A 17,324-nucleotide genomic window follows, 5' to 3' on the forward strand; every position below is an offset into this window, starting at 1 on the left:
CCTCTGTCCTGAAAGTAGACCAAGAAGTACCACAGCCAGATATGTTTAGTTCCTTGTATGATGCATTCGAGAGACCCTCAGACGTCCTTTTGCAGACCCTTACTGACTGTAATTTTAGATTAGAATCAACTCCTCTAGAAATAGACCAAACCATCTCCTCCCCCTTCCTAGTAAGCTGAAAATTTCATCTGGTTCCTAGATCCAAGGCAAACTTGTCAAAGCCCTAGTTTAAAGTTACACTTTTCATTTGATACACTACAAAATAGCTGTAGACTTAACCAGAAGACCTAGGTTCTAATCCCAAATCGGCCACCTCTAAATCATTCAAAGCTGGACAGTTCACTCCCCCTCTCTGAGCTTCAGCTTCGTCACCTGTAAAATATGTATAATAATGCCTTCCCTGTCTCTCAAATAGCAGGGCTGTTGTGAGGAGCAAAGGAAATAATGAATGAGAAGTTACTTTGTAAATACTAAAATACCGTGTGTGTGTGTGTGTGTGTGTGTGTGTGTGTGTGTGTGTGTGTGTGTTACGCACGCACAGAGAGAGAGACAAAGAGACAGAGAGGGAAGGGGTAGGGGGATAGTATCGTTGTCAGAGAAGAGAGCTAAAATAATTCTGTACCTGCAGCAAGAAGAGATTCATCTTCTGAAAGTATCAGAAGCTGCACAGCAGTGGGGACTTTTTCCAGCAGACTGCTTCCCTGAGAGGAGATCTGTTTGGGGGGGGGGGGGAAGAAAGGGGAGATGTGTAGTAAAATATTTAATTTAAATTTCCAAAAGGTTCACTGAAGGTGATTTTCCATATAATAGCAGATTAAAACCCCCCCACCCTAGGCTTCACAATTAGAGGTTGCATCCCATCTTATCCCTCCTCCCCCAGTGATTTCACCAAACTAACGGGACTAGCAAATTGTTTTCTTTACTGGTTCCTAGGATTTACCTCATGCCTAGCAAGGAAATGGGATGATACAGTGTCCTCTCCTCTGCTATTTTCCTCCTAGCCCTGCCTCTTATCTATACAGAGAACCGTATAGTCCCTTCTAGATTAGGTTAAAAATGAAAGAGAGAATTGTCACCTTCAGGTCTGGATCCTGGAGTTATAAAAGGGAAAAATCATCCTTCTGAGAAGAGAGAAAGAAAACTGTTCTCAAGGCCTTTGAGCATTGGCTACTCTCACGCATGTGCTAGACACTGTTTTATTCAGTAAACATTTATATGAACATAGATCTTATTTTTTCTGACAAAAAAATCTAGTTCATTCTTTTGAACGTCATCAAAGCTCAGGGCTGTTAACGTTGTTCCTTGAGTTCCACCCAACTTACTTTGATCCAACTGAGGGGACCAATCAGGGATCAACTGTGATGGACTGAGGTGGATCATTCTTTTCCACTATATCATACTGCCTCAAGTAGTGAGTGTCTCATCACTGGAGCTATTTAAGCAGAGCTGAATGAACTTTTGTTATGGGTGTTATGGAAGGTATTTATTCTTGCTTCCAACAGGGCTACATTATATGGCCTCTGAAGTACTTTTCAATTCTAAGATCCTTTGATTTCATATGCAAGTTATAGAGAGGCAGACTTTAGTTCAGTTTTTGGAAAAACTTTCTAACTATCAAAGTTGTCTAAAAACCAAAATATCTGCCCTATAAGGTAGTGAATTTCTTGTCATAAAAGTGTTAAAGCAAAGGCTTACTGACCTCCAGCCAAGAATATTATGGAGATGTTTCATTAACTGGTTATATGGTTAGAATCAATAACCTCTATTTATTTCCTCTGGCATCTTACAGAAAAGAAAAAGTACTGGTTTGGGAGTTTGGATTCCCTAACATTATAAATATGCACTTGGGCAAGACCTTTTGCCTCTTCAATGCTCAGTTTCTTCATCTCTATAATGGGGATATTTAATCATCTCCCTCACAGCATTGTGAGGAAAGTGCTATAGACATGGTAATTATTATATTTTTATGAATTGTTGTATTGATGTGAGTCAGTAGGTTTATAAATGCCTTTCTCTTGCCCTTTTCTATTTCATAGAAACGGAATGTTTTCATACTGGAGGAGAGTTCAATGGCAATTGCATTCCTAATGATTCTTAAGCATATTAACAAAGCATTTTCACATCCATTTTTTCATTTGATCCTCACAATAGTCCTGTGCAGGAGCAGAGTGATCATAGGTTGTCAGAGATGGAAATTACTTTAGAGCTTAAAATTTCCTAACTGAGAGAGATCTGAGAACTTAGAATGTCAGAGCAGGAAGGGACATTAGAATACAAAATGTCAGGGATGGAAGGGATCTCAGGGGTATCAGAGATATCAGGGGTAGGAGGGACCTTTGAGACTAAAGGTCTGAGACTGAATGTCAGAGACTGAAGGGGCCTTAGAGACCACTGTGTCCACCCCCTTCATTTTCTGGTAGCTAGTCAAGCCGCCCACTTTTTAGAGGTAAGCTGATGATAGTAGTCACCAGAGATGCCTACCAATAAGAGGGAGCCACTGTTGCAGCCAACAGCAATTCTTCCTTGCTTCTGGAGGGAGGTCCCACTAGTCAAGGTTTCTTCCTTCAGACTGGAAAGGTAATGCTTTGACCTGGATTTTCCAGTGCGAGCATCCCAGGTACTCACAAGCCCTTCTTTAGACACTGTCATAACCCCTAAACTGGAAGGAAATACTGTAGCCCAAAGCCAAGGATCCCGTGCATCACCCACAATGTGGAAAATGGCTTTTGCAGTTTCCAGGTTCCATGCATTAACCTAAAGGAATGAGGAGCAGAAAACAGTCAGCCTGTAGCCTAAACTAGGACTCTCCTCTCATCAAATGCAAGGATCTACCTTTTTCCACTGGTAGGGGGAACTACGTTTTCCCTAGTAAACTGTCTTTCTCTGTAGAGACGGGAGGGACATCAGAATCATTCTCAGATACAAATCTATCCAGATTAATCTGAGCTAAGGTTCAACAGAAACCAATGCTACCCCTAGTAATCTGAGCAATTTGAACTAGCCCCATAGACTCCCTCTTCACATACAAATACCCAGAAAATGTGGACACCAGCCCCCACACTCTTGTAGGAGTCCTTTTCTACAGGGAACACACAAGGCAGACTGATACGCATTTGACCAACATGGAGAAAGACATTGTCACTCACACATGAGGACAAAATGATACTTGTTACAGTCTTGATAAGCTGAGATCATGCAGTGGAAAGAGGCCTAGATTTAGAATTAGAAAACCTGGGTTCAAATCCCAGACTTGCTACATATTATTTATATAACCTTAGGTAAGCCACTTATAGGCACTATGGGCAGCTAGGTAGCACAGTGGATTGAGTGCCAGAACTCAAGTCAAGATTTATCTTCCTCAAGTTCAAATCTGGCCTCAGACACCAGTTATGTGAACCTGGATGAGTCACTTAACCCTATTTGCCTCAGTTTCCTCATCTGTAAAATGAGCTGGAGAAGGGAATAGCTAACCACTCTAGTATCTTTGCCAAGAAAGCCACAAAGAGGCACACAAAGAATTGGACATGAGTGGAATGACTAAACAACGTCAGGAGGTGATAAGGCATTTCCCCCATCATGGGAGGACAGCAGGAAGAGGCTGGATAGCCACTGGTGAGGGATGCAGTACAGAAGGTTATTGCTTTGGATAGAGGGGATGGGCTGGATGCCTTTAGCACCCTTCCATTTAGTCTATTGTTCCGCCACAATTTCTTGGCTTCTGACTATCAGAGCTATCTGATGACCTAGGCACTCCAGAGAGAATCAGAAGATGTTGTCAAGGTTAAAATCATTACCTTCGTGACAGTCACCGTCATCTTGACCTTTGGTGTAAACTCGAAGCCTAAGAGCTCAGGCAGTTCATAGTACTGACCAATATACAAGATTTTCCCAGGGCCACACACAAAACAGGGGAATACAATCAGTCAATCAACAAGAATTTATTAAGCTCCTGTTGTGTGCATGGCACTGTATTAGGTGCTGAGGATGCAAAGAAGAAAATGAAAGTCCCCCTTAAGAAGCTTCCATTCCATCAGTGTAGACAACTTGCAATATACACAAAGCATAAGCAGAATAAATAGTCATTTCTAGAAGGAGGCACTAGCACCTGGAAGCATCAGAAAGAGAATCACATACAAAATGGTAATTTGATTGAGGACTCTATATTTGATCTTAGAGGTGATAGAAAGCCACTGGAGTTTGAGCAGAAGTCAGACAGACCTATGCCTTAGGAAAATCACTTTGGTAGCTTTATGTAGGATGCATTGGAGAAGGGAAAGCCTGGAGACAGGGAGATCAGTTAGGAGGCTACTGTTATAGTCAGGGCAGAAGGTGGTGTACAGGCAAAAATCAACCAGATTTGCCATTTAATTTAATATGTGGAGTAAGGGAAAGTGAGATGGCAAAGACGTTGTGAATATGGATGACTGGAAGGCTGGATGATGGTGTTTGGAGAAAAAAAGAATGGATTCTATTGAAATCTCATATTCATCCTGAGTATGAGATGCCTTTGGGATAGTCTGTTTAAAATTTCTTATAGTCGATGATGGGGCTAAAATTCAAGAGGGAGACTAACGCTGAAAATATAGAACAGGGAATCATGCAGCTGACAGTTCCCTGGATAGAGGGCTGAACCTGGAATCAGGCTGCCCCTCTTCAACTGTGAAGTTGTGCTAATAATAACACTTACCTCCCAGAGTTATCTTGAAGATTGAATGAGGTAATATTTGCAAAGCACTTACCACAGTGCCTGGCACAGAGTAAGCACTACATAAATGTTAGCTATCAATGTTAGTTATCAACTTCATGGAGAAACGATCCGTAAATCCATGGGATCTAATGAGGTCACTGAGAGAGTGTGTAGGTGGAGAAGAAAAGAGGCCCAGGACAAAACCCTAGGGCACACCCCCAGTTAGTAGGCAGGGCATAGAAGAAGATCCAACAAAGGTGGCTGTAATCAGACAAGGAGGGGGGGAATCAAGAGAGAGGCACATGAGGAAAGCCTGCAGAGGAAACAGTGTCCAGGAGAAGAGAGGGGAGTCAACAGGTAGGTGCTTCAAAGAGGATGGATGCATGAGAACTGAGAAAAGGCCAAGAGTCTGGCCAGTAAGAGATCATTTGAAGGAGACACCCACTGGTTGGGGAATGGAAAAACGAAGTGTGGCGTGTGGATATAATGGAGTTTTAACGTGCTGTAAGAGATGACAAATAAGGAGGAATAGGGAAGGCTTAGCTAAATAAACTGTGAACCTACATAAAGCAGACAAGAAAACAATACATCCAATGGCTACAGCAGTAGAAATGGAAGAAATAATAACCATAAAACAGTTGAGAGTCAACGTCGCAAAATTACAAAGTATACACTTGGCTTCAAAGCAGAAACACGAGAAAATGGTTTTCCTTATTGCTTTGTTATAGCGGGAGGTCCATGGCTGTGCTCCTTGATTTTATGCAGGAAACTTCAGAGTGGGAGGGGCTGGGCCCCTCATTAGGACTTCTGTGGCTGATGCTACCCCACAGATAACCTGCTCTGCCTCCTGACTTGTGATAACAGTCCCCTTGATTTGATCATTCATGTCCTCATACCTTTGAACTAGATGCTGAATACACAACTTTATTCTTTTCATCCACATGAAGGCAACAGAAATGTGACTCTCTGGGATCAGTAGAGACTCCATCCCAAATGACATACTTCTCCTCGCCAGAAACTAAATTCCACGCGCGCAGTGTGTGGTCCTTGGAGGCAGAAATGGCATAATTGCCTTGTCCAAACGTTTTCACACACCTCACCTCTCCTACAGCACAGGAGAAAACATTCACAACACTTGAGATATATTAAAAGTTCAACACCCAGAAATGCCAATGGCTTTGAAACAAATGGCCACAATAATAACATTTATAGAGCACTTTAAGGTTGGCAAAGCCCTTTGTTCAGTGGTTTTCAGTCACATCCAGCTCTTTGTGACCCCATTTGGGGTTTTCTTGGAAGAGATACTAGAATGGTTTGCCATTTCCCTCTACAGCCCATTTTACAGATAAGGAAACTAAGGCAAACAGGGTTAAGTGACTTGCCCAGGGTCACACAGCTAGTCACCACCTAGCTGCCCCCACTACAAGTATTGGTTTCATATCAAAAATGAAGAAACAGGTACAAAATGGTTAAGTGATTTGCTTAGGGAAACATATCTAAATAAGGATCAGAGGAGTATTTTGAATCCAGGTTTTTCCTATCACCAGTCCAGGCACTCTATTCAGTTGCCACCCTCAATCCCTAGCAAGCTCATTTGCACCAAAAATCTATACTTTCGAGGTTGATATAGAATATTGTAATTTGTAATGTCAGTTTTTAAAAGAGCAGTTTAATCATTAACATATATTTTTGCCTTTATTTTACATTTTTATAAAACTTTTCTGTAAGAATTTATGAAAACAAAGGCAATTGAATATATCTAAGTGGTATAGCCATAGAATCTCAAAATCTCAGAGCTAGAAGGGACCTCAGAGGCTGCCATCAAATCTAATCTATACCTGAACAACAAATGATTTAATTATCTGCATCCCTCCAAGACCTCTCCCCAGCCACTTATATTCTGCTTAGTTCATTCCATAAAGACTAGCATACTTCTACCCCGCCCCCTACTCCTAATCCTACTGATTCCAATACCACACCCCCTCAGCTGTCATTGTACAAACCAATTCCTGCATCCCATATGTCCTGTCCCTTACTTCCATCTCCCTCAACCCTACCCCCCACAGTGGTCATGATGAGGGAGTTCAAGAGGTTGATAGGTGGTTCGGAGGACAGAGTGCTGGGCCTGGAGTCAGGAAGACCTGAGTTCAAATCCAGCCTCAGACACATACTAGCTGTGTGACCCTGGACATGTCACTTAACCCTATTTGCCTCAGTTTCCTCATCTGTAAAATGAACTGGAGAAGGAAATGGCAAACCACTCCAGTATCTTTACCAAAAACAAAACAAAACACCCAAATGGGATCATAAAGAGTCAGACGTGATTGAAACAACTGAACAATAGCAACAACCCTATTTCTACTTGCAGATTCTCCCTCCATCACCGTCATTCCAGTAACTTCCCCTCTGAGGTTCATTCAATCCAAAGTCATTGCCCAGTCATGATTTTGGTAACTATTATCTACCAACCCCTAGAACATTCTCCTCCCTTCCTATCTTCCCAAGCTTCTTACACTTCACTCTCCCCCATGTAGTCTATGATCCCACCTTCTTGCTGTTTCTCCAGCTCTTGATTCCACATCCTTTCACAGATTGCCCTCTATTTCCAGAATGTTCTTCCTCCTAATATCTGCCCGCTAGCTCCCTTGGCCTACTACAGGACAGCTCAAACACCACTTTCTGCTAGACGCCTTTCCCACTCTCTCCAACATCACCACCTCCCACTGCTAGCATGGGATTACCTTCCATTTATCCTGAAAAGTCCCTCCTTCTGAAAGAACCCCCTTAAATACCAATGCCCTCCCTCTGAAATCATCTTCCAGTTTATCTTATATGTATGTACAGATGTACATAATTGCTTGCATATTGTCTCCACCATTAGAATATGAGTTCTTTAAGGGCAGAAAATGTGCTTTTGCCTTTCCTTATGTTTCCAGCACTTAGGAACACAGTCAGTCCTTAACAATGCTTGCTGACTGACTAACTGATCATTCAGGCTTTGCTTCAATCATACTTCAACCTACCGCTCCAACCAACTCATTTCATTTTTGGATATCTCTCATTATGAAAAAGTTTTTCATTACCTTAAATCTAATAACTTCCCCCCATTATTCCCAGTTCTGCCCTTTGAGGCAGAGTGGATCTTGCCTCTTCCACATGACAATCCTTTAAATAAATGCATCAGCATAACTATCACATCTCCCTCCTAGGGATTGTCTTCTCTAGTTCTGAATGCCCGTAATTCCCTCAATCAGTCTTCCAATGCCATCATTTCCATGCCTTCCCTATTACCTCTCCTTAAATGATTTTGTGTAGGCCCAGGTCCCTAGAAAGTTGGCTGTAGCCATGAGAAGAAATAAATGAGAAAGGTCCCCTTTCAGAGTCTCACCAGTATGACCTGTTAAGATGTGCACCACGTGACTCTCCCGTTCCTGCATGCCCCACACAACCAGGACGCCGTTCTGTGATCCAACTATCAAGAGCTTTTTGTTGGAGCTCCACTCTATTGCTGTGATGCCTGTAGGGAACACAGAGGTCAGACAGAAAGGAAGAGAAACGGAGAGAGAAGCCTGAGATCTCACTTGATGCTAGGAAAGAACAGTTGCCGATTAAGTGCTAGGAGCACAATGAGTTAGTGGGAGAACATCTTCAAGCTTTTTAAGCTGCACGCACATAAGGGAAATGTGAGAATTATTTATCAATGGACCTTGAGTACCTTCAACTATAAAACCCTCTATAACCGAGGTGGATTTGTGTTTCAAAGGAAATTATTGTTGGAACTAGTTCAAATTCTACTTCTTGCAAAAAAGCCTTCTCTGATTTCTCTTGTCCCTCTGTCCTCTCTTCGATCTCACTTGATATGGCTCTTATTTCATTCGGACTTATGGACCTTGTTTGTGTACATGTCTTATCTTTCCTATTAAACTGAAAATTCCATGCTGATGGGGAGGGGGTGTGTGAAGGTGTATGTGGCTGTTCTATGTTCATCTATGGATTCACTATAGACCTTGCACACAGAATCAAACTGCTGAAATAGTTGTACCTGCAGCAACAACAAACAAACCCTAGAATGTCAGATCTGGAAAGAGCCCTAAAACACAGGACAAGCCCCCTAGAACATATAGCTTAGAATGTCAGATGAAAATGGATCTTATTTATAAAAAAAATATAGTGCCTCCTTTTGGAGTGCAAACAACTGAAAATTGAGGTTATGTCCATCAGTTGAGGAATGGCTTAACAAGTCATGGTATACATGATTTGTGATGAAATACTATTGTGCTATAAGAAATAATGAGCAGGATGATTTCAGAAAAACCTGGGAAACTTTACATGAAAGCAAAGTGAAATAAGCAGAACCAAGAAAACACGGTGCACAGTAACAGTGATCAATTGTGAATGATTTAGCTGTTCTCAGCAATATAATAATCCAAGACAATTCCAAAGGACTCATGATGAAAAATGCTATCCACCTCCAGAAAAAAACATGATGGAGTCTGAGTGAAAATTGAAACATACTATTTTTCACTTTATTTTTTCATGGTTTTTTGTTTGTGTTTTTCACGTGACTAATATGGAAATATATTTTGCATGATTGCACCTATATCAAATTGCTTACTGTCTCAAGGAGAGGGGAGGGAGAAAATTTAAAACTCAAAATTTTTAAATGAATGTTAAAAATTATTTTACATGTAATTGGGAAAAATAAAATATTTTTAAAGTTTAAAATGGAAGATATTAGAACATAGAATATCAGAGCAGAAAGAGACATTAGGACATAGAATATCAGAGCTGAAAGGACCCCTAGAACAAAGAACATAGAATTTAGATGTGGGAGGGCCCTTAGGATGTAGGATTTCAGAACTGAGAAGGACCTTAGAACTTAGAATGTCAGAGCAGAAAAGAAACTTAGAACATAGAATATTAGAGCTGGAAGGGGCCATGGAACACAAAAAAATAACAATAACAGTTATCATTTAAATCGTATTTTAGAGGTTTGAAAAATGCTTTACTTCTGTTATTTCATTTGATTCTTACAACTCCGTGAGGTGAGAACTATTGTTATCTCTAGCTTACAGATGAGGAAACTGAAGCTAAGAGGGTAGGATCACACAGCTAGTCTGAGGCAGAATTCAAACTCATGTCTTCCTGAATTCAGGCCCAGTACTCTATCCTCTATACAACTACATAGAATGTCAGAACTGGAAAAGATCTTGGAACATAAAATACAAGAACCAGCAGGGTAACTAAAAATTATCTAGTCGAACATATTATTTTTAGGAACACTTTAAAAATTATTTAGTCCAGGGGTAGCTAGGTGGAGCAGTGAATAGAGCACCAGACCTGGAGTCAGGAGGACCTGAGTTCAAATGTGACCTCAGATACTTGACACACTTACTAGTCGTGTGACTTTGGGCAAGTCACTTAACCCCAATTGCCCTCCCAAAAGCAATAATAATAATAGTTTAGTCCAGCCTTTTTATTCAACAAATAAGGAAACTGAGGTAGAAGAATGGTCATATAGTTAATAAACAATAGAGCTAAAATTAAATACATATCTCCTGATTCCCATCGCACTGCCCTTTATGCTGAGCTGCAAAGCTGTTATTAGGATTTAGGGTAAGCAACATTAAATGTGTATTCAAATCCATTTTATAAGACATATTAAATTGAAGTGGGGATAGACCCTAGGATGTGGAGAACAAGAGAGCATGGTGGGGCCAGACCAGAGAGAAGCTCATTTAGGTGCTACCAGGTGAGGAGAATGGAGTGGGTGCAGGGAGAGAAGGTGCCACCGGCTAACTTCCTTATTCTTGCTAACTAGGTGCCAAGCTCAGTTGTAGGTAAACTGCAGAAGGAGTATTAGGACTCTCAGCCCTTCCTGGGGCATTACGTGGGGCAAAGCCTAGGCCATCTCACCCCTAGTTACAGCTCCATCAAATTGTCCAGTAATGTCTGTTCAATTCAACAAACATATAGTGAACACTTCCTGTGTAGAGGGCCAATGCTCATTGCTGTAATAGATTAAAATCATGTACACTGGCCTCCACTATGGAGCCAGATTCCTTTGGATGATTAAAGACTATCATGATTGGACTGTCATTTCTAGAAGTTATTATGACCAGTTGTTAGATTAATTAATTAGTTAGAGAGATAAACAGATGTGTAGTTCTTTCCTTTCAAAAATAAGCTAAAAGTACGCGTGCCTCCAACTCTCCACCCTTGTCATTCCCCTTGGCTACAGGCTCATTACGCGTATTTATCCCTCATAAGTAGTGACTCCAGAGATGCTGAGACGTCTGAGTCAGCATGAGGCAGCACAGGAAAGCCCCTGAGAGTGCCCATGGGACCTCTCACTCATGGAAGATGGGAAACCCCAGAGACAGTCACAGAAGCTAAAGGAAACAACTGCCAGGAAATAAAGAAGCCATTTTTAAAAGCAGAAAAAACTCGTTGCCCAAAGCAGCTTTGGGACCTCATGGAGTATGGAGCTTCCTGTCATGCCCAGGCTGTCCCCCTGTGCCTGGAAAGTCCTCCCTCCTCTCCTCTGACTCTTAGAGTCTCCAGTTTCTTTCCAAGTTCAGCTCCAGAGCCCCTCCTGCAGGAAGCCTTGCCTGACCTCCGTGGTGCTTTCTCTAAAATGTCGTTGTTGTTGTTCAGTTGTGTCTGACTCCACATGACCCCTCTTAGGGTTTTCTTGGCAAAGATACTAGAAAGTATCATTTGAGATAGAAAGAAATTGTCATTTCTTTCTCCAGCTCATTTTACAGATAAGTGACTTGCTCAAGGTCACACAGTTAGTAATGTCTGAGGTTAGATTTAAACTCAGCTCCTCAAGATTCCAGGCGCTGTGCATTCTATCCACTTAACCACCTTATCTTTTATAAATTTTGTATAATCTTTTAAATGTACATGTCTCCCTGGTAGAATATAAACTTCTGGGGCGGCTAGGTGGCACAGTGAATAGAGCACCGGCCCTGGAGTTAGGAGGACCTCTATTCAAATCCAGCCTCAGACACTTCCCACTTCCTAGCTGTGTGACCTTGGGCAAGTCACTTAACCACAATTGCCCTCCAAAGAGAGAGAGAAAGAGAAAGAGAGAGAGAGAATATAAACTTCTTAAGATCAAGGACTGCATTTTGTCTTTGTAACTCTGGTACCTAGCATAGTACCTGGTACATAGTGTAAACATTTGACAGATGTTTGTTGATTGACTGATTAATCAATTGATGCAAATAACAGATAGACAATTTTCATCCATATTCATGAATGCTAGAGCTGGAAAGGGACAACTGAAAATAGAATATAGAGCTGGAAATTATCTTAGAACATAGACTATTCAAGTTAGAAAGTGCCTTAGAATATAGAATATCAGAACTAGAAAGTGCTTCCAAATATAGAATATCAAAGCAGGAAGGAACCTTAGAACATAGAAAGTTAAAACTAAAAAAGATCTTAAAACATAAAACATTGAAAGTCAGGGCTGGCAGGAACCTTAGGCATGTTCTCAGCTAAAGTGATTCAGGGCCCCTCACATCCCTACTTCCCCGGCCTGCCAGTGAATAATGCTAGATTTGGGGGGGCCCACCCTTCCTGCTGCCTTTGACAATGATGAATTTTGTTCTCTGGAGATTCTTTGAGTGGGAAAAAGATGAGCAATCTGCATACTTTGGGACTTCGTGATTGTGTATAGAAGTACAAGACAGTAGTGGTATAGGACCAAGAGGCCTGGACAAGGAAACTGAGTCCTGGGGCTATCTATGCCATGTCATGATTGTGTGACCTTGCATAAGGTACTCCCCCAGCTTTCTGAGATCCTATGTTTTACAAATGAAGAAACCTGCCCCAGAGTAGTTACACAGTGTCAGAACCAGGACTCCAAAGCAGGCCCTCCCATTCCTTTGTTCTTTCCCATCCACTCCTCTGTTTGTGGATTTGGGGGACACTGGCAACCTACCTTTGTGATAGCCTGTGAGCGTCTCCTTAAGAGGTCCTCCTGGAGGTAGAAGGAAGCCACAGAGCGGGATGAGGACAGGATGTGGATATGTGTTAAACCACCTCAGGCACTGGTGGCACAGCTGTCCAATGAGTGATGGGTAGAGAGAGGAGAAGGAATAAAGCCGGGCCAGGATCTCCGTGTAGAAAATGCTCTTGTCTAAAAGAAAGAATCACACTTGGTTAGGATTTGGATCAAATAGCCTAACTCAGACCCCAGGGAAGGACACCCTAAGAAAGGTTTCCTCCCAAAGAAAGCCTTCTGGTTTCCTTTAGGTTGTTGATGATTTTTCATGTTCAGTTGTTTCAGTCGTGGCTGACTCTTCATGGAGCCATTTGGGGTTTTCTTCGAAGAGATGCTGGAGCTGTTTGCCATTTCCTTCTCCAGCTCATGTTACAGATGAGGAAACTGAGGCAGAGTTAAGGAACTTACCCAGGGTCACACTTATCAGATCTGAACAATGAAAGATGAGTCTTACTGACTTCAGGCGTGGCACTCTATCCATTGTACCACCCACCTGCCCCTATTATTTTATGTAAACATAATTGCCTGAAATATAAAAGGACAGAGGACTATAAGATTAATTCACATCCATACAGATCTTTTAGGTCTATAAAACATTTTACAGGAATACAGATAAGTATCATCATCCCCATTTTAGAGAAGAAAGAGTTGAGACCCAGAGATGTTTAATGACTTGCCCTGGATCACACAGCCAGTAAGTGTCAGAGCGAAAACTCATACTGAGGTACTTGTGACCTTGATCTGAAATCCCCTTGATCCCCCAAATATGTTTCCGTTATACTCTAATGGAAGAGTTGAAGGAGTCCAGGGACAAGTGACAGTTATCACTAGTTCCTCCTAAGCAGGGAGAAAAAAGCTTTCAAGATGGAAAGAGACTGGTGCAGTAGATAAAGCATTAGGCTAAGCCTAGAGTCAGGAAGACTCATCTGCCTGAGTTCAAATATGGCCTCAGACACTTACTAGATGTGTGACCTTGGGCAAGTCACTTACTCTGTTTGCCTCAGTGTCCTCATCTGTAAAATGAGCTGGAGGAGGAAATGGCAAACAGCTCCAGTATCTTTACAAAGAAAACTCCAAATAGTGACCTTTAAGTTCAAGCCCTGCCTTTGACACATACCGGTTGTGTCACCCCAATCAAGTCTAGGTACCTCTAGAGTCTAAGACTATGCATTTCAGAGAAGATGTCAACCTGCAGTTGTAAAGGGTGTTTCCTTACTTTGGAATTCCCACTGCTAATAAAATCACAGGCCCAGTTCTTTTTCCCTATCAGAATTTTTCAGGCACAGAAGAGGTCATATGTACAGAGAGGTCTAGGCTTGAATTCAGGAAGACTTGAATTCAGATTTTGCCCTTGGCACTTACTAGCAGTGTTACCATGGCCAAATTACTTAACATCTCTTAAGGCTTATCCCAGTTTGAGACTGGGGTTGCAATGTTAGGAAAGAGATTTTCCATACCTAAGAAATTTCAGGTCCCTAATACACTAACGCAACTTTTCAGAAGCATATCTGCCAGTCCCCTTCCCAAAGTCCTCTCCTGAAAAGGCCTTGCCCAGTGGCAAACAAGGTCTAGTAAGCTAGAAAGTTCCGAGTTCAAATGTCATGATGGATGGACTGTGGATCTGTTACCTGAGAGAGCCTAGCTTAGCAAGGTTGCTTAACTAGGAGAGGCTTAGTACTTGAGGACTGACCACCAGGTGATGAATGTACTGGGGCCTGGAATGGAAGGGCTGTGATCTGCATCAGTGAAGGGAGTGCCCACATGGATGAACTTGTAGCCATTTGATAGCTTTGGAGTGTCTGCCCTTTGGTAGCATTGAAGTGCCTGCCACCGAGTTATATGTCGTGTTGGCAATCCATTTCCTTTCTCTGGGCCTTTGTTTCCCTAGCTGTAAAATAAAGCTCTCAGATGAGAGGTTCCAGGCCAGCTCTCTCCTTTGAATAGATTCACATGGGTAAACATACTTGCACATCACTGCCCTCTAGTGGCTAAATTGTGCTCTTTCGTTTAGCCAGAGCTATAGAATCCTCTTGCTACAATTCCTCAGAGACTGTGGTCCTGGAAAGAGACTGATATATGCTCAGGATTGCCTATTTGGCTTTTAGCACCCGTATATGTAGTCAGGGGTAGGGAACCTGCGGCCTCGAGGACATGTATGGCCCTCTAGGTCCTTAAGTGCAGCCCTTTGACTGAATCCAAACTTCACAGAACAAATCCCCTTAATAAAAGAATTAGTTCTGTAAAACTTGGACTCAATCAAAAGGCTGCACCCAAGGACCTAAAAGGCCACATGTGGCCTGGAAGTCACAGATTCCCCACCCCTGAGTAGCTGCCCAAATCTTTATTATCTGGAGGAATTTGAGTTGTTGAGGACCCTGTAGGAGCTTGGAAGGAGCCCTTTTCCTGATGAATGCTCATACCTTTAACTAATGTTAGACCTAAAAAGTCTGTAGGAAATTGTTTAGCTCAGTGTCTTCATTTTGTAGATGAAAAAAGGAACTTGCCTAAGGGATTTGCTCCAGGCAACCAGAAATAGAGCCAGGATTAAATTCCAGGCCCCCTACTTCCCATTCTGGGGTTCTTCCCACTACACCATCTTTTGCTTTCTCGATAATAGCAAATTGAGAAGTACCAGGATTCCACGAACTGATCCAAGAAGAAAATGCACTGATTTGTCATGTTGCAAGATGAGGCACCAGCCTCGTCCAAATTACTGATTGAAAACTCATATCAAAAATCTGCTCAACCTATAGCAGATTTCTACATCTAGTAGCTCAAAGTCATTTACCCATGCCCACTGCACGATCTATGGTGGGTCTTGAGAGCTGGATGGCTTCACGGATGATGCTGAGTTCAGGACAGTCAGTGTGTTCAGCACATAGGGCAAAGTCCTCCAGCATGCTTGTGATTCCACTGGAAAGAACCCTACATGAAATCCAGTCCATGTTCCCTATAAAGAAGAGTGACAACTTCCAGCTTATGTAGGGCTAGAAGACTGAAACATCCCTTATGGAGCCCTTCCCTCCTCCTCCCCTCAACAAAACCTTAAAGACATTCGATGAGTAGCAAACATGACCAAAGGTGCTCCCAAGAAATCATGACCCTCCCTCCCTCCAAGGGCTCTCAGAAACACATATACTAGATGCTGGTGATCTGATCTGGCAGTTTACTACAGTGTAGGCAAGGCAGGTTGTTATAGAGAGAAAAATTGTTGAGCTTCACAAACAAAACATTCATAAGATAATGTCAGCTCAGATATTCCACAGCCTCAGTGCTGGGCTATTGCCCTTTATTAGCCGGTTGTTTTAATCAATGTGTCTCATTAGGAACTGACCCAATTGAGTCTGGTCAGGTACAGGGATGATTGAGTGGGGAATATGTGTTGGTCTATCTGTGGGCACTGGGGAAGCCAAAGAGGCCTGCACAGGTCAAAAAAGTCATGGTGGCCACCCCGATAAGGCCTGGGTGAGGACAACATTTCTGGAAATGTAGTTCTGAGCCACACGCCCTCTTTTTTATGACCCCAGGAAATTTGTGATGTACCTCACATCAAATGCCAAAGGCCAAGCCTCCAGGGGCCTGCGTGGCTTCTTGTGTCTTATAAGATCTGGGCTAAACCTTAGAGCTTCTTGGGCACTGAAAGAGGTATAACTAATCAGATACCCAGATTCTGGGTCAGCTGCTAACTTTTCCTCTCTTGGTCTTTGTCTCTTCATCTGTAAAATGAAGGGTAAGGTTAAATGATCTCTAAGATCTCTTCCACATCTTATATTTTATGTTTCATGTTCTCTGGGCTCTCCCAGGTCTGACACCCTGTGTCCTAAGGGCCCTCCCAGCTCTGACATCCTGTGTTCTAAGGGCCCTCCCAGATCTGACATCCTGAGTTCTAAGGGCCCTCCCAGCTCTGACATCCTACGTTCTAAGTTCCCTCCTGGCTCTGACTTTCTGTGTTCTAACGTCCCTCCTAGCTCTGACACTATGTTCTATATTTGAAGATCTATTCCTGTTCTTATCTGATTCCAATTTCTCCATCTATAATGATCAATTCTTCTGAATAAGGAAGCTGATATCCTTACCCAGCACATCCTTCTTCAACTCTTCAGTACATCCTGAATTAGCCAGGTGACTGGGCAATTCACTCAACTTCCGAAGGTTTGCAACAGTATCTGAAAACCAGAGGGGTTGAGGTGCAACCTGGAAAGAGGAGAGGAAAACGTTACAAAGGAAAACACACCCCTGTGAATCTCATTCAAAGAAGCATTACTAGGAATCTCACCTTCCTGTCAAAGTTCAGTGGTTTTCCCAGGAGGGGCAGAGTCATAGGTTTCTTTATACCCTGACTCCAGGCTCCAGTGAAGAATTCAGATAAGAGATGATGCCTCTTACTTTTCTCTTGTCCTGATAAATAGCGTTCCTTGACCACGTCAATCAGTTGCCTTAGAAGAAGAGGAACCAGTGGTAAGATAATATTAATAGCTGATCTTTGTAGGAATTACGGTGATTTATGTACATACATCAAAATTATATCTCACAACAATGTGAAGAGAATGTGGAAGCAATGTTCAGTATTCTAGACATTGTAGAATGGAAGCCTGTCAGAAACAAATTTATTAAGTAATC

The 17,324-nt window shown here is 42.2% G+C and overlaps 1 protein-coding gene across 1 annotated transcript in view; it reads right to left on the reverse strand.

The window, feature by feature from the left end:
- NWD1 (NACHT and WD repeat domain containing 1) overlaps window positions 1-17,324 on the reverse strand; it is an 87,374-nt gene that overhangs the window by 34,464 nt on the left and 35,586 nt on the right. Inside the window, 8 exon segments of the mRNA XM_069102099.1 lie at window positions 623-713; window positions 2,482-2,754; window positions 5,584-5,792; window positions 8,076-8,204; window positions 12,642-12,839; window positions 15,493-15,654; window positions 16,781-16,898; window positions 16,981-17,140. Coding sequence (XP_068958200.1) covers window positions 623-713; window positions 2,482-2,754; window positions 5,584-5,792; window positions 8,076-8,204; window positions 12,642-12,839; window positions 15,493-15,654; window positions 16,781-16,898; window positions 16,981-17,140 — 1,340 coding nt within the window.

The sequence above is a fragment of the Petaurus breviceps genome, unplaced genomic scaffold (genome assembly GCF_028583685.1).
Source record: "Petaurus breviceps papuanus isolate PSGF00001 unplaced genomic scaffold, PetGlider_PUasm1.0 523, whole genome shotgun sequence".
Lineage (NCBI taxonomy): Eukaryota > Metazoa > Chordata > Mammalia > Diprotodontia > Petauridae > Petaurus > Petaurus breviceps.